Source organism: Littorina saxatilis, linkage group LG17, assembly GCF_037325665.1.
Source record: "Littorina saxatilis isolate snail1 linkage group LG17, US_GU_Lsax_2.0, whole genome shotgun sequence".
In the NCBI taxonomy this organism is placed as follows: Eukaryota; Metazoa; Mollusca; class Gastropoda; order Littorinimorpha; family Littorinidae; genus Littorina; species Littorina saxatilis.
This window is the reverse complement of record NC_090261.1, coordinates 37,673,696-37,699,444: the sequence shown is the minus strand read 5'-3', so window position 1 is coordinate 37,699,444 and position 25,749 is coordinate 37,673,696. Positions and strand designations below refer to the sequence as shown.

The following is a 25,749-nucleotide window of genomic DNA, read 5'->3' as shown; positions in this document are numbered from 1 at the left end:
GTTCAGTTTCATTCTGTGAGTTCCACAGCTTGACTAATTGTAGTAATTTCGCCTTACGCGACTTGTTAAAAAATGTGTTGAAGTGAAAGGATAAGCTACCACGTGTAAAACCTGGAACAGATCTGCGATGGTGAATATGACCGTCAACACGAGAATGAATGAACTTAAAAAAAAAAAACCTTAGGCCAAAAAAAAAAATAGGTCTGTTTACGGTAACCCGACCGACCCTAGTTTTTTCGCGCGACCCTAGACTTTTTTTTGGCATTTGGGAAAAAAAAAAAAAAAATCTTGTTTTTTTGGCAAAATAACGTAAAAATATGGTTTTTTGGAAAAAAAAAAAAAAAAAAAAAAATTAAAAATCCCGACCGACCGACCCTATTTTTTGGGCCTATGTTACCGTAAACAGACCTATTTTTTTTTTTGGCCTTATGATAACAATATGTACGTAAAGGCAAGGTTTAGGGTTAAAAAATACCGGCACGGTTGCCCTTGTGGTAAGGCGTCCGCCCCGTGATCGGGAGGTCGTGGGTTCGAACCCCGGCCGGGTCATACCTAAGACTTTAAAATTGGCAATCTAGTGGCTGCTCCGCCTGGCGTCTGGCATTGTGTCAGAATAATATGACTGGGTGAGACATGAAACCTGTGCTGCGACTTCTGTCTTGTGTGTGGCGCACGTTATATGTCAAAGCAGCACCGCCCTGATATGGCCCTTCGTGGTCGGCTGGGCGTTAAGCAAACAAACAAACAAACAAAAGGGTTAAAAATAAAGCCACCCATAAATATGCTAATAACTTCTACATTTGTTGAGCGAATGACTTCATATGTGGTGTACATTAAGTTCTGCTTATGCATTATCATATCACTAAGTTTACTATTTGTAGGTCAATTGGTCTGACTTTCTTTTTTTTTTCAAATGAATATCCAAATTCGCTGATCGACTCAACAGGAGGAGGTTCGACATTGAGCAGGTCCCAATCTCATCCGCTTTGAACCTTCCAGACTTTTAAGTTTTGGCATATCTAAAGGTCCAAGTATACAAAAACGTCCCAGATCATCGGTGACCTGAAAAAATTTAATTACAGCCAATCTCTAGGGTTTAAATTGGGCGAGTGTGGCTACCGCTCAATGTCACCCCCTGCCCCCCCCCCCCCCCCCCCCCCCCCACCCCACTGTTGAGTCGATCCCTGAATTTGGATATGTTTTTCAAAAGAGCACAAAAATCAGACCGTTTGACCTTTAAACTTTGTGATGTGATCATGCATAAGCTGAAGGTAAGGCCAAAAAAAAAAAATTGTCTGTTTCTGGTCACCCGACCGACCCTAAATTTCGGCGCCGACCCTAAACTTTTTTTTTCCAAACTCAAAAATTTTTATTTATTTTTTGGTGGTTAAGGACAGGGTGAGAAAATGAACAACAAAAACGTGTGAAAACGAAAGTCCGCTGACGATTTGTAAATGTGTTGAGTGTCTTGTCTCTATGTATAGTGAATCTAGTCTCTTTGCGCGATTTTTAAAGTTAGTTTTATTGGTCTACATTTGGGGGTAAAAAAAAAAAAAATAAAATAAAAAAAATCCCGACCTACCGACCCTATTTTTTTTAGCCATGCTACCAGAAACAGACAATTTTTTTTTTGGCCTAAAGGGCCAGTCTGCCTCAAATGGTTTACAGAACGACTTAAATCTTCTCACGAAAAAAAGCAGTGGAACACACTTGCAATAGCATTTAACAGCATTAAATGACACAGTTCGTTTGAATGGCTATTTAGCTTGCGTAAACTACACATCAGATTTCGTGGTTTATTTTACCCCTGAGCCATCGTCGACCTGTGTTACCCACTTCCTTTTTTTTCACAATGTCATCGTCAGTTTGTGATTTCAATGCGACTCGTATCTGCAATAGAACGTAATTTTGTACCTCTGAATCTAAAATGCAACAAATGACTGCGAGTCACACAAGATTATCGGCGGCGGTTGGAGTCAAAGAAGCAAGCGCTATGCAGAAAATGTGTCTGCTACGGGAAACACGACCTTGCGTGAACTGCTTCCGGGCTCACTTTTTTTAAACTTTCAAAACTTCGAATTGTACTGATCTTGTCTTGATGAAAAAATAAATCTTTTAGGATTTAAGAATATTTGTGTTACAAGCTGTCAATTTATTATTTAGATTTTAAAAGTTAGTTCTTGCGCCAAAACGAGGCGTCCGATTTGTCTCATTGTAAATCCGGCTGGCCACACAAAAATAAATTCTTTGAAAAATGCTTTCTCTTTACGGAGGGCACCTAAGATGTTCTCAAGCGGTGAGTGTTTAACAAGCTAGAGGATGTTTGCACTGTGTTTAAAAGCATGACAGTGTCTGTGACCAGAAACTGATGGTTTACGTGAAGCTGCGTGTGCCTTTAATTTGCACCAAACATTAAATAATTCGCTCAACATACGTAGACGTTATTTACATTTTTATAGATGGTATATTTCTTTTGGGTCTCCCTGCACGAACACGATTTACTCAGAAGATAACTTAAAGGCACAGTAAGCCTCCCGTAAACCATCACATATACTGTCAGGCTTTTACACACAGTACAAACACCATTTCATTTAAACACTCACCGCTTGAGAACATTCTAGGTCACGTGTAGGTGCCCTCCGTAAAGAGCGAGCAATTTTCAAAGAATTTATTTTTGCGTGGTTTATCTTACCTCTGAGCCATCGTGAACCCGTGTAATCCAGTTTCCCTTTTTTCACAATTTAGCCGCCAGTTGTCATTTCAATGCAAATCTCTGTAAGCTTATCTGCAACAGCACGTTATTGTGTACCTTTGAATCTGAAATGCAACATTGAAAACGGCTGCGAACTCGAGCAGTGGCGGTTAACGGTTCAGAGGAACTGGCGCCAGGCAGCGTCGTCTGCTACGAGAACCACGACCTTGCGTGACCCTGCTTCCGGGGTATCTTTTTTTAAACTTTCAAAACTTCGTACTGTTCTGATCTTGTCTTGATGAAAAAAGATTTCTTTTATGATTTAAGAATGTTAATGTAACAAGCTGCCAATTTATTATTTAGATTTCAAAAGTTAGGTCAGAAGCGCAAAAAAGCACCGTCCGATTGTCTGACAGACAATCCACAAAATTGATTCTTTGAAAATTGCTAGCTCTTTACGTAGGGCACCTAGGATGTTCCCGTTCGGTGAGCGTTCAAATGGAAGGGTGTTTGTACTGTGTGTAAAAGCCTGACAGTATCTGTGATGGTTTACGGGAGGCTTACTGTGCCTTTAAACACAGCAAAGGTGAATACTCCAGTTTAAATTTTCTGAATCTCCTTAAAGGTATTTCACGTGGACTGCGCAAGAATTCCGGATGGCAACGCCTTAATAGCCATGCCTTGGCTGAGACAGCTGAAGCAGAAGGAGCGGATGTTTGTGGAGGAGGGAGTGGACTCTGGAGACAGAGCCTTCATCTTCACCATCCCGGGGAGCACGGCCTACACCACACTGGTGCCTAGGTCCCACAAGCAGTTCATCTTCATGGGCGAGGTCTGCCACGACCTGATGTGCCTCCAGAGCGATGCTATCCTCTTTAACGAAAGGTCTGAGTGTTTGATCACAATAGCATTATTGCAGATCTAAAAGGTCTCAATGTTTGCTCACAAATCGCATCATTGCAGATCTAATTTGCAACAAATCACAAATGCTGTCTGCTAACAAAAAGAAAGTTATTTCCCTTTAACTATTTCGTGAGAAAAATGTCGCAGGCGCATGAACTAAGGAAAACGCATACCCAGGCCAGGACTGGCACGGGTCACCTCTTTGCGCAAGACTCAGAGACGGTATCCATGACCCACACCCGTGTCACCACAGTGGCACGTAAAAGACCTCAGCCATTCTGCCATAAGTTGTAGCCGATTACACTTGGGTAGCGCGACTCTTGTTGCTGCTAGCTCCCCACTCATTGGGAGAAAGCGACCCGAGTTTCCAAGCAATTGGATAATTAACTAAGCTTAATGGAAATGGAAATGTTCCCAGCAATGGGATAACTAACTAATGGAAATGGAAATGTTCCCAGCAATGGGATAACTAAGTAATGGAAAGGGAAATGTTTCCAGCAATGGGATAACTAAGTAATGGAAAGGGAAATGTTTCCAGCAATGGGATAACTAAGTAATGGAAAGGGAAATGTTCCCAGCAATGGGATAACTAAGTAATGGAAAGGGAAATGTTCCCAGCAATGAGATAACTAAGTAATGAAAAGGGAAATGTTCCCAGCAATGGGATAACTAAGTAATGGAAAGGGAAATGTTCCCAGCAATGGGATAACTAAGTAATGGAAATGTTCCCAGCAATGGGATAACTAAGTAATGGAAAGGGAAATGTTCCCAGCAATGAGATAACTAAGTAATAGAAAGGGAAATGTTCCCAGCAATGGGATAACTAAGTAATGGAAATGGAAATGTTCCCAGCAATGGGATAACTAAGTAATGGAAAGGGAAATGTTTCCAGCAATGGGACAACTAAGTAATGGAAAGAGAAATGTTCCCAGCAATGGGATAACTAAGTAATGGAAAGGGAAATGTTCCCAGCAATGGGATAACTAAGTAATGGAAATGGAAATGTTCCCAGCAATGGGATAACTAAGTAATGGAAATGGAAATGTTCCCAGCAATGGGATAACTAAGTAATGGAAATGTTCCCAGCAATGGGATAATTAAGTGATGGAAAGGGAAATGTTCCCAGCAATGGGATAACTAAGTAATGGAAATGTTCCCAGCAATGGGATAATTAAGTAATGGAAAGGGAAATGTTCCCAGCAATGGGATAACTAAGTAATGGAAAGGGAAATGTTCCCAGCAATGGGATAATTAAGTAATGGAAATGGAAATGTTCCCAGCAATGAGATAACTAAGTAATGGAAATGTTCCCAGCAATGGGATAATTAAGTAATGGAAAGGGAAATGTTCCCAGCAATGGGATAACTAAGTAATGGAAATGTTCCCAGCAATGGGATAATTAAGTAATGGAAAGGGAAATGTTCCCAGCAATGGGATAACTAAGTAATGGATCAGGTGATGGTTGAGAAATCTGTTTAGTGACTCTTCTGAGTTGACCACACAGGGCATTCGGATGGATGGGTGGTTCCTGTTTCGATTACCTGGCCAGGGGGATCACGCGCGTGCTCGTGGACATGACTTTACCTCCTGGAGATCTGCTGGGCTTCTGCTGGGACTGCGTGTTCGCCGAGCGTTGCTCTGTGGTGTCCCTCATACCGCCGCACATCACAGAGAGTCTGGAGAGGCCCCAGCTGTGGGAGGGAAAGAACCCCAAGGTTAACACAATCTTTACAGGTAACCGCTGGAACCAAAAATCAAGAAAGGTATAATGTTGAAACGTTTAATTATTGACAAAACAAAACGTAACGTTCACAGATATATCGACCCAGCGGTCTTTTAAGTGCATATATTAACAATAATTAGACAACCCGTATCTGACAAAATGTTCAGCCGCTTGCAGGGAAGGCACAAGCGAAGCCTCAACAACATACATTTCTTGTTTGTTTTTATTCTCAACTTTGGGACCTTGGCAGTCTATTTGTTTTTGGATTTTAGGTAACCGCTGGGTTGAAGATCAGTTAACGTAACGTTTTGTTTTGTTATAAATATAACATTTTAACAACATACCTCGTTTTTAGTTTTTTGACTCCCCTGAGTAATCAGGAGAGTCTTAGGAATGAGCAGTGTTAGGCCGGCCGGCCGGCCGTAGACAAAACAAGTCAAGGTCCCAAAGTTGAGAATAAAAACAAACAAGAAAGGTATGTTGTTCAGGCTTCGCTTGTGCCTTCCCTGCAAGCGGCTGAATGTGATGATGAATACGATGCAATCAATTTGAAATGTGTTTGCGAAAACTCATTCATTAATGTTTAAGCCTCCAAGCTGAAATGCAATACCAAAGTCCGGGCTTCGTCGAAGATTACTTGACCAAAATTTCAACCAATTTGGTTGAAAAATGAGAGCGTGACAGTGCCGCCTCAACTTTCACGAAAAGCCGGATATGACGTCATCAAAGACATTTATCAAAAAAATGAAAAAACGTCTGGAGATACCATACTCAGGATTTCTCATGTCTTCTTCTTCTTCAGCGTTCGACAACCATATTTGTCGGTGATGCGTAGACACTCGGTTCTCACCTCACCCTGAAGGTCAGTGTCTTCCGTCTTCGGTAGGCCTTCGTGGGTGTGATTTTGGACTTTTCCTTGTCCTAGACAAGTTTCCTCACACGGTTATCGGCCCTCATCTGGCCGGGTTTGACTTCCGAGTGTCCTTCTCCAAGGAAAGCTGCCTATCAGGGCTGACGAGTCTTTCCAACCCGGCGCTTGTGAAAGCAGCAAAACATGGGGCATCTTCATCCGTTAAAACAGCCGTTGGGAGCTCCTAGTCCGCCTGTTTTACCGTTGGGATGTGAGACTAAGGGTCCTCTTCCGCCTTCACAGCCGTTGGGAGTGCACTCTCCTCGTCCGCCTGGTCAGCCGTTGGGACGTAGAGTCTTTGTAGGTAACCCATACCTGGGGGTTTGGTTCATGGGCGCCAGGGCGTGTCCACGCCGCATGTTCGGGGCCAAACCTCCTCCGCGCCCTTGCAATTCTGCCTGGGGACATAAGGCCCCCCAGTTACCACCCAACACCTCGTGAAGGGTTGCTTTAAAGCTTGCATAGGACTTGTTGTGGAGAGGCTTACTGGCAGGGAGAAACTACCCCCCGCGGGTTAGGGGGAGTCCCATATTGGTTGGGACTAGAAAGAATTTACCCGATGCTAACCAGCATGTCGTAAGAGGCGACTAACGGTTCTGTTTCTTCTCTTCTTTTGTCTCATTTCTGCCTTACCAGTCCTTTCACCTATATTTCCTTCCAAGAAAACCCTCCCTACCATTCCCTGCAGTTTTCCAATTCTTTTCTTGTTGTCTTATTTCTACCTGACTGGATCTATCACCTTTATTTCACTTACCAAAAGTCTTCTTTTCCACATCCTTATTTCTCTGCACCCCGCATGTCGTATGAGGCGACTAACGGATTCTGTTTCTCCTTTTACCCTTGTTAAGTGGTTCTTGTATAGAATATAGTCAATGTTTGTAAAGATTTTAGTCAAGCAGTATGAAAGAAATGTTTAGTCCTTTGTACTGGAAACTTGCATTCTCCCAGTAAGGTCATATATTGTACTAAGTTGCAAGCCCCTGGAGCAATTTTTTGATTAGTGCTTTTGTGAACAAGAAACACTTAACAAGTGGCTCTATCCCATCTCCCCCCTTTCCCCTATCCCATCTCCCCCCTTTCCCTCGTCGCGATATAACCTTCGTGGTTGAAAACGACGTTAAACACCTGTGGGAAGGTCGGGTGGAAGGACAAGGATATATAGCACAGGCAGAGGAGCATACAATTAAGACACCGAAGACAGAGGTTGCTTTAACTTATCTTTTATTAAAGGAAATGTAACTAAGAATAACCACTCAGGTAGCTTATCTAAATCATAAATATTCCAAACAGTTTAGCTAAATTTGGTAGCAACTAGAAACAATGCTATAAGTTATAAAATAGAAACAATAACAGAACTCTAATATAGGAAATATCAATGCTTACATAAAACCAGAAATAGCAATTATGAATTATTCTAGTAGCCAAAAATAGGAACTATGAGTTCTGGTATCAACCAGACATATAAACTATGTGTATATAAATGACCCAGAAACAATATATGTATTTCTGGTGCAAACCAGAAATCTAAACTATGAATATGAAACCAGAATTTCTGGTGTAAACCAGAAACAATATGTATATATAAGACCAGAATTTCTGGTGTAAACCAGAAACAATATGTATATATAAGACCAGAATTTCTGGTGTAAACCAGAAACAATATGTATATATAAGACCAGAATTTCTGGTGTAAACCAGAAACAATATGTATATATAAGACCAGAATTTCTGGTGTAAACCAGAAAGCAGTGTAAAGAAGAAGGCACTAAGAAGAAAAGAAAATATAATTATAAACAACATGCCTTCTAAGTCACACATGTCATAATACAAAGCATAAACCAATGAATGTATCATTTGTCAAAATAATCATGACAAATATAGACAAGTAACAATTTAGCCAAAATCCTGCGGACACAGCATTCTCTGAAAGAGAATCCACAGTGAGTTAAACAACTCCACAACAGCTAATGTCAAGGGAAGTAACCAACATCTTCCCTTAGGCCTAAGCCTTGCATAGGAAAATGCTTTACATAAATTAACCAACTGCATGAACCGCAACTGCAAAATAATTGTTATTATTAAGCGTGTTCATCGCCATGAAAACACATCTTCATCGAGTTGAATAGTAACGACAAGAATAAGAAAGATAACTCAGGCATGGGGTAAGCGCAAGCTCTCATGCTTCACAATGAAGCGTTAGACAACAGTCTATTACTTTACAGGGAAATGCGACTAAATCATATCGCTTTAGATTAAAAGTCTGTTTTGCATCTATGCGACTGCACAAAATGTTAGGTTGTTTCAGTCGCAAAGTTCTTCTGCAGGCAAGTGCCTTTAAAGTGCAACCTGAGAATTAACAGTCAAAATTGTGCATCCTGTAGACAATATCTTCCTATTGTCTGAGATCTTAACTCAGAAGAGCTCTATCATTCTCATGCCTGAATTCATCAAAGGAATGATAATCAAAACTCATAAGATTATGTACAGGTAAAAGGGTAATACAAATGAAGACTAGCAAAATATCAGAGTATGAAAATGCATGTGACAAACAGAGTAGAACCAGTAGAGTGACACAGGACAGAATACATAACATGACTGGCTCACACAAAGCCAGACAAAAGACAGGGAAGGTAAGCCATGTACCTGTGTATCAGGGGCGGACCTAGGGGAATGGGGGCGCTCTGACATCATTACACGGGGGACGCCGGTCAAAAATGGCGGACACTACTCTTACATCAGCCAGTTAACCGTCAACGACATACGGCTTGAAATGCAGCAACATGATCAAACACATGAAACGTAACGCATCACAAAACTTCATAAAGCATGTCATGTTGTTGTACACTTCGCCTACAAAGTTACAGTTACAGTACTGGAAACAAAGAGCGATCCTCAACGAAGCGAAAACTGAGAACTTCTTTGTTCCTCAACAAACTGGCTACGAAGCGGAATTCCGTCCAGCAAAGTATTCAAATCCCTTCTCATCGAAAACCGAAATCTGAGAAAGGTTCGACTTACCTTACCGGACTTCATCGTTAAAAAACTGTCCTTGTAAAAAGGAGATCTAACATAGGTCTACTCGACTTAAAATATGGTGAGACAGGCTTTTTATCGAGTTCATAACCCAAAATATATGTGTTAACCATAATTCCCGTTTATCAATTGTAGGGATTTCTGCGCCTAAATCGTAAATAGGTAGCTTTACGGGCCAATGGCACTGGGGGCTTAACTTTGGGCTTTTAACCGACTACTACTCAGACTTTACTGATCTCCAGAAATAATATGTGATGAAAATGGGAAAAAGATCGCAACGATACACATGGGTCTTCTCGACATAAAATATTGCGAGACAGGCTTTTTCTCAGCGAAAACGAAACGTATGAGAACGAGTCTGCCTTACTTGATAATCTTACGAGTCTTTAATTCACAAGACTCTAAAACAACTTTAGAACAACTGGTCATCAAATATTAAAAGTTATTAACGCTCAATTTCAGCGTCAAATCATGAAAGTAACTAGAAACTGATCTAGAAAACACATCTCTCTGATAGATCAAAATGGCGTCATCAACTCTGACTCGAGACCGGTCGGACATCGCCCGGGACCAAATCAGCGTCAAAATGTACATATATGCAAACATCATAGCATCAAATGAAACATAAGAATACAGCATAAGGAATGAATAAAGCATTTAGTTACTTACAGATTCTCCTCAGTGAGCACACTTGAAAGAAACACACTGACTCTGCTGCTGACGCCTAGTCGCGAAACACAAAGACTGAAAGAGACAGGTCTCGGAATGAAAACCACAAGTCGACCGCTTACTAACTTCGCGCCAAACTACACTAGACCGGTTCACGACAAATTAGAGCAGAGCTTCGACACGTTCACGGCTACCGACAACACACATGCAGCACCCAGCTCGCAGTGTCACAAATCGCGTTTTCTGCTCTACTCTAAATGTTCGCTCTTTTAAAGACAGGTCAACTCCGATTCCCTGTGGCGATAAGCCAATAGGGAAGATACCTGGTGTCAGACAACGGGGGGGGGGGGGGGGGGGGGCGTTCTACTTAAAATGCCTGCCCAATGAAAGGGATCGTTACCGAGGCATGAAGCCGTGTCGGTCGGGTGTCACGCACCGGAAATATTACGCACACCGGATAATGCTCATTAGATTACAAGCAGTGTCAAAGCTGATACACAGAAGGGGGGGGGGGGGGGTAAGAGACTAAAACCTCCAAGCCACCTGGCATCTTCTATGTACCCTGCCAAAAGAAATGACACCCACTTGACAAAACGCCGTTCCAACGATACAGACAGGCTGGCGGCACATTACATAACGACCACCTAAATCTGAGATAAGAGATTAGAAATGCATCCGGTCGGGGTCTACCCTACAATAGTAAACACACAATAAAGTACAATGCACAAAGACAACCAGGTATAATTTAGTCACTCCTTAGGCACTGATGGTTAGAGGTTACGCTGCTGCTTCTCATCATTTCAAGTTAGGGATTTAGCACAAAGGGCATTTTTTAAAGGTAAACCCAATGTGACTAGCACACACACACACAGGGAATAGCTATAGACAGGGGAGGCAACTGGGTCGGGCAGGAGATAATCACACACAGAGAGACGGGGCACGCCACTTGGCTACATCCCCCCAGCTCTATACCAACCTGCGCCCTCGCAGGGAGCAAGTTCAACAGGAGCCTAAGATACAACCTGGAGCTGACTTAAACAGATCATCCAAGGTGACATCTAATAACTCAAACAACAATAATACAGGAAACACAACCTCCCTTGCCAACATATTAGTGAAGGCACGCCCAACTCAGGGATATGACACAAGACAACAAGATGCATTGCAGAAAAGGCAGTCAGGAACCCGCTATTAAGCCAAGAGAACCTGAAACACCATAAAGCTTGTCATCAGGTTCATGGATGCCGCTGACCACTGCTAATCCTGAAATATCCTTAACAACGCCGGAGACCATAACGGCCTGAAACCACCAGCACCCAGGGGTGACAACAACAATCTGGTACATACAAACAAACACAGATGTTAATACTAAATGCTCAAAGAGGGAACCGAAGCAAAAAGTAAAATGCAAAACCATAAAACGCAAAATTAATTAATCTCACAAAATACCCAAGGTAATAGAAAAATAAGTTGAAGTAAATATCCATATATGCGAGTCCTTATCTCACTGATGATCCAGGAATACAGTATGGCGAGTCCTTATCTCACGAATGGCACATGGCCCACATGACAGCAGCACATTGTTTTCCTGACTGTTCACAATAGGCTCATGGCGGGGTTATGACAGCGGCACACTTAGAAGAAACACAAGTCCGACTGTTCAAATTAAATATGGCGAGTCTCTGTCTCACGAATGGCACATGGCCCACATGACAGCAGCACATTGTTTTCCTGACTGTTCACAATAGGCTCATGGCAGGGTTATGACAGCGGCACACTTATTATATACACAAGTCCGACTGTTCAAATTAATATGGCGAGTCTCTGTCTCACGAATGGCACATGGCCCACATGACAGCAGCACATTGTTTTCCTGACTGTTCACAATAGGCTCATGGCGAGGTTATGACAGCGGCACACTTACACAAGTCCGACTGTTCAAAATAAATGAAATCAGGTTTAGCACATCACTGCTCAGTAGGAAAGCAATCTTTGTCTGATGCGCTGTGAGCGGCGAGGTGCAAGCACAGCAGCTGGAGGAGGGACCAGAGGTTCCGGGTCTCTAACCAGCGGCTGGTCTGGGACACGTGCCACCTCTGGAACACGAAGCGCTGGGGCTGGGACTGGAGGTGCCTGGGGCTGAGGAACTGGTGCAGGGGCTGCTGGCTGCACCTGAGGAGGCTGGAGGGGTGGGGGAAAGACTGGGCGTGCCAGGCAGACAGTGCCCCGGTCAGGGAATGTTGGGGTAGCTGGGGCAGGGGCAGGCAGGGAAAGGGGTGTCGCAGGGGGTGCGAAGGGGACAGCAGCAGGCATGATGTCGTCTCGGCTGAGGGTCTTCTCACCACCCCCAGTGACAGGACGTACGACATACACCTGGGAGCCTGGGTAGGGTCGAGCTGTTACGACATACAGCTCAGACCGCCACTGGTCCTGGATCTTGCTCCTGCCCAGGGTCCGGTTCTTGATGTAAGTGTAGTCACCTACATGGAGGGGGTGATCTGCCGCTTTCTTGTCTGTCTGCTGGCGCCTCTCTTCAGCTGACTTCTTCAAGTGCTGTTTGGCGCGTGCATGGGCTTCCTGGAGTCGCAAGCGGTGCTGCCGAACCCAGTCAGTGGCTCCAGCAGTTGCTTCTCCAGCACGGCCAAGGAGATGGTCGATGGGCAGACGGGGTTCCTGCCCAAAGAGGAGGAAGTGGGGGGAGAAACCAGTGGAGGCGTGCGGCGTCGAGTTGTAGGCCTGGAGCAGCTCAGGCAGGTGTATTGGCCATCGTCCCTTCTTTTCAACAGACAGTGTGCGCAGAAGGTCGTGAAGAGTTCTGTTGAAACGCTCACACTGTCCGTTTCCTCGCGGGTGATATGGTGTTGTCCTGGACTTCTCGATGCCATACAGCTCACAGAGGGCCTGGACTACCTTGCCCTCAAAGTCTCTGCCTTGGTCGCTGTGGAGCCTCTCTGGAACACCATATCGCTGAAACCACTCCTGGACCAGCACCTTAGCAACGGTTCCTGCCTCTTGGTTGCGTGTTGGAACCGCGAGGGAGAATTTGGTGAACACGTCCGTGATCACTAGGACGTTCTCCCTGCCGTCTGTGGCAGTCTCCAGCTTGGTGAAGTCCATCGCCACCACTTCAAGGGGGCGACTGGCAAGGAGGTGGCCAGACGTGGTGTGGAGAAAGGGCTTCCGGCCTTGGACGCAGCGTTGGCAGTTTGTGACGTAGCCCTTGACGTCGCTGAACATCCCAGGCCAGTAGACGCGCTGTCTGAGGAGTTCCATGGTCCGGTCGTAACCTTGGTGGCCCATGTTGTCATGCAGGGCAACCAGAACGTCTGGTCGCAGGGAGCTTGGCAGCACCAGCTGCTCGAAGTGGCCGCCTTTGGAGTCTGCCACTCGACGGTAGAGGACCCCTTTCTCCATATACAGCTTTTTGTGTTGCTGTAGGAGCGTCCGCAGCGGGGGGTCTCTGACATCATGGGGTCTCTCAGGCCAAGACCTGAGGACTGGGCCGATGGTGGCGTCCTCGTCCTGCAATCGCCTGAGGTCCTCGGGGGAGTGATGGGGAAGGGTGTCCGTGGTTGGCTCTGCTGCCTTGAAGCTGACATCAAGGGGCAGTGGTGGCTGTCCATGCACCTCTGGCACTGGATCGAGAGCAGCCCTCTCGCACCACACCTCTTGCTCTGTGGCCAACTCTGGGGGGACAGGGGTAGAGGACTGGTCAGGGAGGGAATCAGGGGGTAGACGGGACAGGGCATCAGCAGGGTTAATCTTCCCGGGGCGGTAGCGCAATGTGAAGTTGAACTGGGCCAGTTGAGAGGCCCAGCGTTGCTCCAGCGCCCCAAGTTTCGCTGTCTTCAGGTAGGTGAGGTCGAGGGGGTTGTTGTCAGTTATGACCTCAAACTCAGCGCCAAGAAGGTAGTGGCGGAACTTGTCGCATGCGGCCCACTTAAGAGCAAGCAGCTCCAGCTTGAAGCTGCTGTAGTTAGCACAGTTCTTCTCAGTGGGCTTGAGTCTCCTGCTGGCGTAGGCAATGACGCGTTGCTTCCCATCTTGGACTTGTGAGATGATAGCACTGAGTCCATCATGGCTGGCATCGGTTTCCAGGATGAATGGCTTCTCATAGTCGGCGTAGCCCAAGACGGGAGCTGTTGTCAGGGCCGACTTCAGGGACTCAAAGGCTGTCTGGTGTCGTTCAGTCCACAGGTGGTGGATGGCTGCATTCTTCTTCTTGCTTCCTTTGCCGCCTTCTGTCACGAGGTCGTGAAGTGGTCCGGCCAGCTTGGAGAATCCACTGATGAAGCGTCGGTAGTAGCTGGCGAAACCAAGGAAGCTGCGGAGGTCTGTGGTGGTCTTGGGCAGTGGCCAGTTCTGAACAGCCTCAATCTTACCGGCTTCGCAGCTAATACCGTCCGCTGAAATGGTGTGCCCCAAGTAGACTACCTCTCTTCGCAGGAACTGGCACTTCTCTGGCTTCAGCTTAAGGCCCGTCTCGGTGATGCGCTGGAGGAGGCGCTCAAGGTGCTGCAGGTGCTCATCGAATGTCTTCGAGTACACTAGTAGGTCGTCCAGGTACACCAACAGAAACTGGAACTGAAAGTCAGACATGGTTGCCTGCATCAGTCTCTGGAAGGTGGCTGGAGCGGAGATAAGACCCATGGGCATCCTAGTGTACTCAAAGAGGCCAAACGGAGTGCAGAAGGCCGTCTTGTGCTGGTCTCGGGGTTCCATGGCAATCTGGTGGTACCCACTCGCCAGATCCAGAGTGGAGAAGTACTAGGCACCGACCAGCGAGTCAAGCGATTCCTGGATGCGGGGAAGCGGATAAGCATCAGGAACTGTCTTTGCGTTGAGACGTCTGTAGTCCACACAGAGCCGGAGACTGCTATCCTTCTTCCTCACCAGCACTACAGGAGCTGCATAAGGGCTGTAGCTCTCTTGGATCACGTTCTGAGCCAACAAGCCCTTAAGGTGATCTTTCACCTCCTGTAGGTGGCAAGGTGGGATGCTACGGTATGGCTGGGCGACAGGGGCATCGTCAGTGGTGGGGATGCGATGGGTCACCCTGTCAGCGTATCCCAGGTCAGTCTCGCTCTGCACAAACCCGTGCGCAAACTTGCTCAGCAGTTCCTGAAGCCTTTCCCTCTGTCTCCTGGTGCCGTCAAAGTTGGGAGTGGGAACTGGGGGCGGTGAAGGGGAAGTTGTGGTCTCCTGTGTGCTAATAGTGATATTCTGCAACGACACGTCAAACTTGAGTCCCTCATCGCTCTCCACTGTCTCAATCCTCTCCAAAACCGCTACAGCTGTCCTTTGTCTAAGGGTGCAGTCTACAGCAGAGAGGTTGGCTACTCTCACAAACCTGGCTGAGCCTTGACTGACAAGAGTGGGGACCAGCAGCAAACCACCAGGGAGGGGCGTAGACAGTGGGGACGCAAGCAGTAGACTTGACTGCTGTGGTCCAGTGATCCGCACCGTAGCAACCGAGCCTGCTGGGATCAATGTTGGTCCAGCAACCTTAGCCAGACCTCCTGTGTGCCGTTGTTGGAGCCTGGCTTCCTGGACAGCTACCTGCAGACTAGCCGGCAAGGATGAAGCAGCCACGGCAGGTGCCAATCGCTGAAGAATGTTCATCCCAATGAGGCACTTCCCTCTTCTTGCTTCTGGTGCCAGGGTCAGGGGAATTCTTCACCACTAAGAACGGAACGTTCTTGAAGCTGTCGCCAAAGATGGTGACCTCCACCAAGGCCACGCCGGCGTATGGAATCTCCAGTCCATTCGCAGCTCTGAGGGTGAGGAAGTCACAGCTGCAAATGGACGTGTTGCGAAGATTAGCTGTCAGCCACTCCTCAGTGATGGTCGACACCTCGCTCCCAGTGTCGATAAGTGCAGCAACAGTCTTTCCCTGCAGGCTTACTTCTGTCGTGGGACACTTCCCAGTAAGTCCCTGCAGGAAACCCTCGCCCCCCGTTGTCTGGTTATGGACAACGGGGGCAATTAGTTTCCCTGTCGCTGCTGGTGGGAGGGGGCATGGGAGTCGGGGTGGGACTGGGCGTTCAGGATCTGCTGTTTCAGCGGGCAGCGAGCCTGAAGATGGCCGTACTTGCTGCACAGCCAGCAGCGGGGTCGGGGCACGGGCTGTTGGTGGGAGGGGTGGTTGACGGAGAAGTGGGAAGGGTGGTTCTGGGAGGGCTCCGGATAGGTGAGGCGCTGGTTCAGCTCCGTCCGGAGTGCGGCCGTCTGCTTCACCAGCTCAGCTACTTGGTGACGGAGCTCGTCGACCTCTGAGCTCCGGGCTGGTGTAGCAGTCACCTGCTCCGAGCGGACGTCGCAGTCGGCGTCCTCCCTCATCCACCGCAGAGCTTCTGCGCGGATGGCGGCGAAGCCTGCATCCTCCCTCTCCCGGATGAACCGACGGATGTCCCGCCTGAGTGCTGGAGGCTGCAGCCCATCCACGAATCTGTCGCGGAGTGCCTCGTCTGTCACCGTGTCGGCTGCAAAGGTGTTGAGCCGCGCCTGCAGGGCATGGAGGGTCTGGGCAAAATTGAGGACCCCCTCATTGTTGCCCTGCCGCCGACTGTGGAAGGTGGACAGCATCGCCGACTTGGTCCGGTGGTCTCCAAAGCTCTCCTGCCGGGCAGCGAGCACCAGATCCGCCGTCGCGGTGTCAGCAGGCGGACGACCGGTGACCTCCCTCCGCGCGGCACCTTCGAGGGACTGGATCATCCATTCTGCCGACTCTCCTCCCAGGTTCTCCAAGGCGTAGTGGTGGATGATGCGTCGCGCTTCCTTGGCAAAATCCTCCAGCTCACAGCCCTCACTGTCGCCGGTGAAGAGGGGGAGCTTGGGTGGGCGCACAGCCTGCCAGCGTAGACGCGCAGCATCGCGGGCAGCTTGGTCAGCCATCTTGTTGTCTACCTTTACACTGCTTTCTGGTATTATTAAGATTTTAAAATTACTGATGCCTATGCTCCTCTAATCCTGCTCCGCAAGCGCCAGATGTGGGAAGGTCGGGTGGAAGGACAAGGATATATAGCACAGGCAGAGGAGCATACAATTAAGACACCGAAGACAGAGGTTGCTTTAACTTATCTTTTATTAAAGGAAATGTGAGCACACTTGAAAGAAACACACTGACTCTGCTGCTGACGCCTAGTCGCGAAACACAAAGACTGAAAGAGACAGGTCTCAGAATGAAAACCACAAGTCGACCGCTTACTAACTTCGCGCCAAACTACACTAGACCGGTTCACGACAAATTAGAGCAGAGCTTCGACACGTTCACGGCTACCGACAACACACATGCAGCACCCAGCTCGCAGTGTCACAAATCGCGTTTTCTGCTCTACTCTAAATGTTCGCTCTTTTAAAGACAGGTCAACTCCGATTCCCTGTGGCGATAAGCCAATAGGGAAGATACCTGGTGTCAGACAACGGGGGGGGGGGGGGGGGGGGCGTTCTACTTAAAATGCCTGCCCAATGAAAGGGATCGTTACCGAGGCATGAAGCCGTGTCGGTCGGGTGTCACGCACCGGAAATATTACGCACACCGGATAATGCTCATTAGATTACAAGCAGTGTCAAAGCTGATACACAGAAGGGGGGGGGGGGGGGGTAAGAGACTAAAACCTCCAAGCCACCTGGCATCTTCTATGATGTACCCTGCCAAAAGAAATGACACCCACTTGACAAAACGCCGTTCCAACGATACAGACAGGCTGGCGGCACATTACATAACGACCACCTAAATCTGAGATAAGAGATTAGAAATGCATCCGGTCGGGGTCTACCCTACAATAGTAAACACACAATAAAGTACAATGCACAAAGACAACCAGGTATAATTTAGTCACTCCTTAGGCACTGATGGTTAGAGGTTACGCTGCTGCTTCTCATCATTTCAAGTTAGGGATTTAGCACAAAGGGCATTTTTTAAAGGTAAACCCAATGTGACTAGCACACACACACAGGGAATAGCTATAGACAGGGGAGGCAACTGGGTCGGGCAGGAGATAATCACACACAGAGAGACGGGGCACGCCACTTGGCTACACACCAAATAAAGAAAGAAGAAAGGGAGAGACTTACGCAAGGCTGCTCTCTTTTTCGCCGGTGCTGCAAGCAGCTTGGCTAGCCGGCGGTGAAGGCTGAAAGCGAGATGTGACAAGCACATGTATGTACGCCAACACGCTGCGGGCGCATCACACATTCATTCGTTGGGCGATCTCTCATGTCAAGTTTCATGAAGATCGGTCCAGTAGTTTTCTCTGAATCGCTCTACACACACACACACACACACACACACACACACACACACACACACACACACACACACATACACCACGACCCTCGTCTCGATTACCCCCTCTACGTTAAAACATTTAGTCAAAACTTGACTAAATGTAAAAAGCAACTCGTGTTAATCTGGTACGACATAGTAAGTCATGTAGTATTCTCTATCTTGGCTATTCATATTATTAATCAACCGTTTGGTTTCGGCGCTCACTGGAGCAGACGATTTTTTCTGTAACCAGTTGACAGTGATGAAACCATATATTACGGTCTCCTTCCGGCAGCAGTCCCAAAATTTCGACTTGTTTTGACCTTAGAACGATGTCTTTATCATAACTGTGAAGAACAGAACGGAGATCACTGTCGAAGTCGGCCAATCTGCAATCATTTTTGTCTCGCGAACACTGATCTCAAATTTAGACTAGTGCTCGCGAAAAACTCTGTATTCGTGTTTTGGTAGATTCGCGTAGGACTAGCGTCCGGTCAGAGAGATAACTGGCGATAGCCGTTGAGCGATGACTGATCAGACTGACCCAACTACCAAAATCACTTACCCAACAACGGGCCTGAATCCTCGATACAGGTTGATGAGTTAGACTTTGAGGGAACTACTTTAGCGATTGAAAAGTTCCGAACGCTCCAATGTACGAAATATACATCTCTAGACCAAACAATACAAACATACTGCATTTAAACTGGCAACTACAGGCTTGAACACATTAAACGGGACCAAAACAGGCTCTTTTTAAGGTCAGATAAAGCAGTTGGGGTTGATTTAATGATATAGGTAAGCATCTGCAGATGCAAAAACCGATCAGTAAATCTCAGGTTTTGTGGTGCAATTTTACACAAAATGCATGCTCAAAAAGCGACCAAATTCGTCTGCTACGCGCGACTTCAAATTCCCCGCGGCGGCAAGCCCTTGGCTGTGACGTCACAAGGGGGAGCCAGAAGCGAAAGTAGCAACGCTCGGTGTGCGTCTTTGCTGCAGCTGTGGATGCGCGCGTGCTCCCGACATCATGCCGAGAGAGTGTGCTGCTGCCGAATGTTCGGAGTTGCAAAAAAAAAGACTCAGGCTTGAGTTTTTATTTATTTCTATCCGACTGGGTAACAACTACAACGACGACAATAACACTGACAACAACTCGAAAACCAAGAACAACTACAATGTCAACAACAACAGCTTTACACTGATAAACTGTAGGTGGAACACGATTGATTTGACACGTTACAACCTTGATTTCATCTACGACGACGACAACAACAACATCAACTTAAATTCGAGAACATAATTGTACGTCTTCAACAACATAGCCAACAACAAATCCGATAGAACTTCAACTACAATCACAACAGTGATCATGGGTTGCCTAATCTATTTGTTGAGTCTGGCAGACATTTTACTTCCACCCTAGAGAGAGAATGTTTTTTCCTCGTACACTTTGTGCCTCAAACCTGACTAAGAGGATACAATTCTACATAGTCCCCGATTATCAACCCAAATAGGTGGGACACTTCCGTCTCAACTCGGACGCCGCTGTAAGAACGATCTCCAGTTACAGACGCTGATAACGATACAGCTATCTGCTCGCTCCTAAAGCCACTCCCCCAGCCTGTATGTCTACACACTGGCACAAATTAAACCTCCAACTGAGCTGTTAACCCGTGGTTTGTAAAAATGTAAAAAAATATTGTACAAATTACGTCGAACCTAAACCCGCGATTTGTAAAAAAAAAAAATAAATAAATAAAAATAAAAAAAAATCTCTATTCAGCCTATTGTCCCATCGCTGGGAAATTCGGATCACTTCCTCCCAATGGAAAGCTAGCAGCAACAGAGTCGCGCTACCCCAAAGTCAAGGGATCCATTAGATTTGTTTTTCTTTCTTTTTCCATTTCGTTATTTTCCTTCATCGCTGGCGAATTCGGATCGCTTCCTCCTTAGTGAAAAGTTAGCAGCAACACGCCGCAGACGGTCGGCTGCCTGGGGAATTGCCTCCGCACTAACTTACACTGCTGAAGAGCAACACGCAGGGTGAATTTCTGCACAAAATCGTCTCTGTTTTCTCCAAAATGACATATCATCACATTACTGGCGTTTGTACTTCGACCTGAGGTGTTATAGCATCCCATCATCGATTTTATTCTTTTCTTTGATGCATTTGTTAACGTTGAGCTTCGATTATTTATGCTTTTCTTGCAAAGTTTGCGTAAATTCTGACTTCCCACAGTTATTACGGAAAATTAATCAAGGTTATCAATCAAACTGCAGTCTATTTGGAATATCATTATTGTTTATTAGTTGACATGTGGTCCAAGTTGTGTCATCCAAAGTCACGCGGTTGGAGCGTAATTCTTGAATCTGTACCACGACTGATCGACTGATTTTGCGGCTGCCCACCTACGCAAAGGGTGGCTGCCTGCCAATGCACTATTTGCGCAAATGATACTGTGAACAGCGCATCTGTATTTCTTATGAAATATCTACTCATAGATATTAACATACTGGAACTTAGGCCAATTTAACTCTTTAGTGACTAGCATTGCCGTCAGCTTTTCTTTTTCCAGGCCTGGGCTTGCCACAATTAAAACCAATGTGTAAGAATGCTGCCAGGCTGAGTGTGTTTGATATCGATTGTTCTTTTCAGCAACTGTCTGCAACTGGCGGGAAAGATCACTCGCTATCATATCAATGTATGATGTCACTTTTTTGACATATCAATATAGTTTAGAAACCGGAAGTGACGTCATAAAATTGGAGATGACGTGATCATCAAAACCCAATATGTGTTATGCTATATAATAGAGCGTTCTTTTGTGTATGTGGTAAATATGATTTCTCTAAAATATTGCAAATGGTTCGAAAAATTTAATTACTAAAGTGTTTTGGGTTATAACCTGGGTTAGGATTATTAACCTGGGTTAGGTTTAGGTTTGATATGTGAAGATCCTTCGTTTCTTACGCATAATTTAGTGTCCAAAAATTAGCTCAGCACTGATGGTAATTATAACGGGTAAAAGTAGAGAGATAAAAAAAAAAAGTGTCCAAAGTATGATAGACCAACAGACAAGCTGACAGACAGACAGACCAACGAACGGAGTGAGCTATAGACAAGTGACTAAAGTCAGCTGGAAAAACTTATCCATAATACCCACCTTTCCCAAAAATTTCCGAAGATAAGAATATGGACGGATTTCCGCGGATTTCTTTATTTATATATTTCTTGGGATAAAAAATAGGTTAGTCATAAACGCTGTCTTGTCTTATGTTTACACAGGCAGGCAACAGTCACGAACAGAGCCCTAACTATAATATACCATTTTATTATGTGTAGTACTCGCATAGGTGGGCAGCCAGAAAGTGCGTAGGCGTGCAGCCGTAAGCAAAGATACATTGCGTAGGTGGGCAGCCGCAAAATCGATCAGTCGTGGTACAGATTCAAGAATTACGCTCCAACCGCGTGACTTTGGATGACACAACTTGGACCACATGTCAACTAATAAACAATAATGATATTCCAATAGACTGCAGTTTGATTGATAACCTTGATTTTCCGTAATAACTGTGGGAAGTCAGAATTTACGCAAACTTTGCAAGAAAAGCATAAATAATCGAAGCTCAACGTTAACAAATGCATCGAAGAAAAGAATAAAATCGATGATGGGATGCTATAACACCTTAGGTCGAAGTACAAACGCCAGTAATGTGATGATATGTCATTTTGGAGAAAACAGAGACGATTTTGTGCAGAAAAACTCACCCTGCGTGTTGCTCTTCAGCAGTGTAAGTTAGTGCGGAGGCAATTCCCCAGGCAGCCGACCGTCTACGGCGTGAGCAACAGAGTCGCGCTTGTGGTCCAAGTTGTGGAAATTTCCAAGTTGTGGAATGTGTCCAAGTTGTGGTATGTGTCCAAGTTGTGGTATGTGTCCAATATGTGCAATGGTGTGGTATATGTCCAAGATGTCGAATGTGTTCAAGATGTGGTATGTGTCCAAGTTGTGGTATGTGTCCAAGTTGTGGTATGTGTCCAAGATGTGGAATGTGTTCAGGATGTGGTATGTGTCCAAGATGTGGAATGTGTCCAAGATGTGGTATGTGTCCAAGTTGTGGTATGTGTCCAAGATGTGGTATGTGTCCAAGTTGTGGTATGTGTCCAAGATGTGGTAATTAATGTGTCCAAGTTATGGTATTTGTCCAATATGTGGTATGTGTCCAAGTTGTGGTATGTGTCCAAGTTGTGGTATGTGTCCAAATTGTGGTATGTGTTCAAGATGTGGTATGTGTCCAAGATGTGGTTTGTTTGTTTGTTTGTTTGCTTAACGCCCAGCCGACCACGAAGGGCCATATCAGGGAGGTGCTGCTATGACATATAACGTGCGCCACACACAAGACAGAAGTCGCAGCACAGGTCACCCATGCAGTCACATATTCTGACACCGGACCAACCAGTCCTAGCACTAACCCCATAATGCCAGACGCCAGGCGGAGCAGCCACTAGATTGCCAATTTTAAAATCTTAGGTATGACCCGGCCGGGGTTCGAACCCACGACCTCCCGATCACGGGGCGGACGCCTTACCACAAGGCCAACCGTGCCGGTCCAAGATTTGGTATGTGTCCAAGATGTGGAATGTGTCCAAGTTGTGGTATGTGTTTAAGTAGTGGTATGTGTCCAAGTTGTGGTATGTGTCCAAGATGTGGTATGTGTCCAAGTTGTGGTATGTGTCCAAGTTGTGGTATGTGTCCAAGCTATGGTAATGTGTCCAAGTTATGGTATGTGTCCAAGTTGTGGTATGCGTATAAGATGTGGTCTGTGTCCAAGTTGTGGTATGTGTCCAAGTTGTGGTATGTGACCAAGTTGTGGTATGTGTCAAAGACGTGGTAATATCGTCATGTGTCCAAGTTTTGGTATGTGTCCAAGTTGTGGAATGTGATGGGACAATAAAGAAATGGAGAAAAAAAATCTAATAGATTCACTGACTTTCGGGTAGCGCGACTCTGTTGTTTCTAGCTTTTCACTCGAAGGAAGCGACCCAAATTTCCCAGCGATGGGACAATAAAGAAAAGGAAGAAAAATCCCAAAGATCTCCCTTGACTTTGGGGTATCGCGACTCTGTTGCTGCTAGCTTTCCACTGGGAGGAAGTGATCCGAATTTCCCAGCGACGGGACAATCTAATAATGATATGGAGAACGAAAACAAAATCAACGGAGTCACGCTACCCCAAAAGTCAAGGGATTTTGTTTTTGTGCCTTGACTTTTGGGATGACAAGAAGATATCGGGAACATTAACGTGATTTGTAAAAAAAATGATTACAAATCACGGGGCTCGCAGACCCTTGATTTTAACTCCCAGGCTCAAAACTGTAAGGTTCAGCAGCTAAAGTTGCTTCTATGAATACGGCTTCTGACGTCATCGAAAATGTTACCCAGAATTCACCACTTACGTACTCTCGCGGACGTTCGAGATACAATGGCCGCCAGATCGGAACGCGAAAACGCTTCGCTTCAGCCACGAAATTCGTCGGATTATGGCCTAAACGATTCCGAAATAAACTAAACCCTGTGAGGGAAGGTGAGAAAACAATTTCCTACGGCATGCATATGTCTGGTTAACCTAAGTCACGCCAAATCGCAAATAAACGCGTTTTTGACACCAAAAATAGCCTGTTGGGGTCCTTTAATCCCCTTATAAAATCCATGAGTTTGGTTGTTTTCTAAATCCAAATCTAACGATCAGTGCAGAGAAACTCGCTTTAGATCTCTTTAATATGAGTGCAAGCAAACTCCCAAGGCAAGTAACTCTAGTACTCTGTCTAGCGACAAGAGTAGTTCCCCTTCCAAATTTTCTGAACTGAGTGAAGACTGCAATCCGACGGTTAGTTCAATATTTCATTTTATAAACAGATCACACGCAACCAAATGCACACATCTCATCAATTTAAAGAACATACAGCGGTTTCATACACTATTTTGCCCCAGAAAACTGAACTTCATACAGTTTTTAACGTTGGAACACGGGTGCAAAAGTTCGTCTGCTTGTCCCATTCGAAGAAAGAACATTTTCTAAGCGATACCAAAACATGAACAGATCACACACTATCTGCCTTTACCGCCACAGCAGAATAACAACATAACTGTGTACTTGATTTTAGTCCAAAACAGGGAAACTGACAAGAAGTGTTTAACAGAATTGATTAATTTTCCCTGAACTATACAACCGCGCATTATTCAATCGCCTGCGCAGGTAGACTGGTTGAGTGAGTAGGATTCGATCAAACTTTCGCACAAAAACTCCTCTTTTCTTTGAATAACTGAAGAAAGGAGGAATAAAGAGGTTACATACCTCTACGCATCTGTCGTTCTCTCACATTTTAACTATGCCAGAGTGCACGGTCGCAATCTCCTTCACGGTTGTCAATCCACGTTCTCTTCTTCTTTCTACTTTCGCGCAAACAGTTTTGCGCCATGTCATCAGTTGAAAGTAAACATTCCGGACCGGAAACCGCAGTGGAACAGATTTAATTATTTCTGATTGGACACTGATGCCGACGCCAACTTGACACCACTACAATGTCAATGTCGGAAATAGAGAATACTAGGGGAAAGGCTCCTAATATGGACCGGATCCTAATATGGACCACCTCCTGTTCTGACAAACTAACGGCGCAAGAGCGCTCAAAAAAGTTTTATTCGCTGTATTCACCCTCTCTGGATAACTTGCACATGTCAAAACAGTTGCAGAAACACAAACCTCAAACCCGTTAGGCTTTTTCTCTTTTTACATTTAGTCAAGTTTTGACCAAATGTTTTAACATAGAGGGGGAATCGAGACGAGGGTCGTGGTGTATGTGTGTGTGTGTGTCTGTGTGTGTGTGAAGAGCGATTCAGACTAAACTACTGAACCGATCTTTATGAAATTTGACATGAGAGTTCCTGGGAATGATATCCCCGGAATTTTTTTTTTTTTCGATAAATGTCTTTGATGACGTCATATCCGGCTTTTTGTAAAAGTTGAGGCAGCACTGTCACACCCTCATTTTTTAATCAAATTGATTGACATTTTGGCCAAGCAATCTTCGACGAAGGCCGGACTTCGGTATTGCATTTCAGCATGGTGGCTTAAAAATTAATTAATGACTTTGGTCATTAAAAATCTGAAAATTGTAAAAAAAAAAAAAAATTATAATACGATCCAAATTTACGTTCATCTTATTCTTCATCATTTTCTGATTCAAAAAACATATAAATATGTTATATTTGGATTAAAAACAAGCTCTGAAAATAAAAATAAATTTTTTGATTAAAATAAAATTTCCGAAATTGTTTTAAAAACTATTTCATCTTATTCCTTGTCGGTTCCTGATTCCAAAAACATATAGATATGATATGTTTGGATTAAAAACACGCTCAGAAAGTTAAAACGAAGAGAGGTACAGTAAAGCGTGCTATGAAGCACAGCGCAACCGCTACAGCGCCAAACAGGCTCGTCACTTTCACTTGCGGCGGACTACGTTCAGTTTCATTCTGTGAGTTCCAC

General features: G+C 45.5%; 1 protein-coding gene across 1 annotated transcript in view; it reads left to right on the top strand.

Annotated features, from left to right (window-relative positions):
* Window positions 1–25,749, top strand: part of LOC138951812 (long-chain-fatty-acid--CoA ligase FadD13-like) — a 66,937-nt gene that overhangs the window by 29,966 nt on the left and 11,222 nt on the right. The window contains exons 5-6 of the mRNA XM_070323363.1: window positions 3,318–3,577; window positions 5,100–5,329. Of these exons, the coding sequence (XP_070179464.1) occupies window positions 3,318–3,577; window positions 5,100–5,329 (490 nt within the window). The remainder of the gene's footprint in view (window positions 1–3,317; window positions 3,578–5,099; window positions 5,330–25,749) is intronic.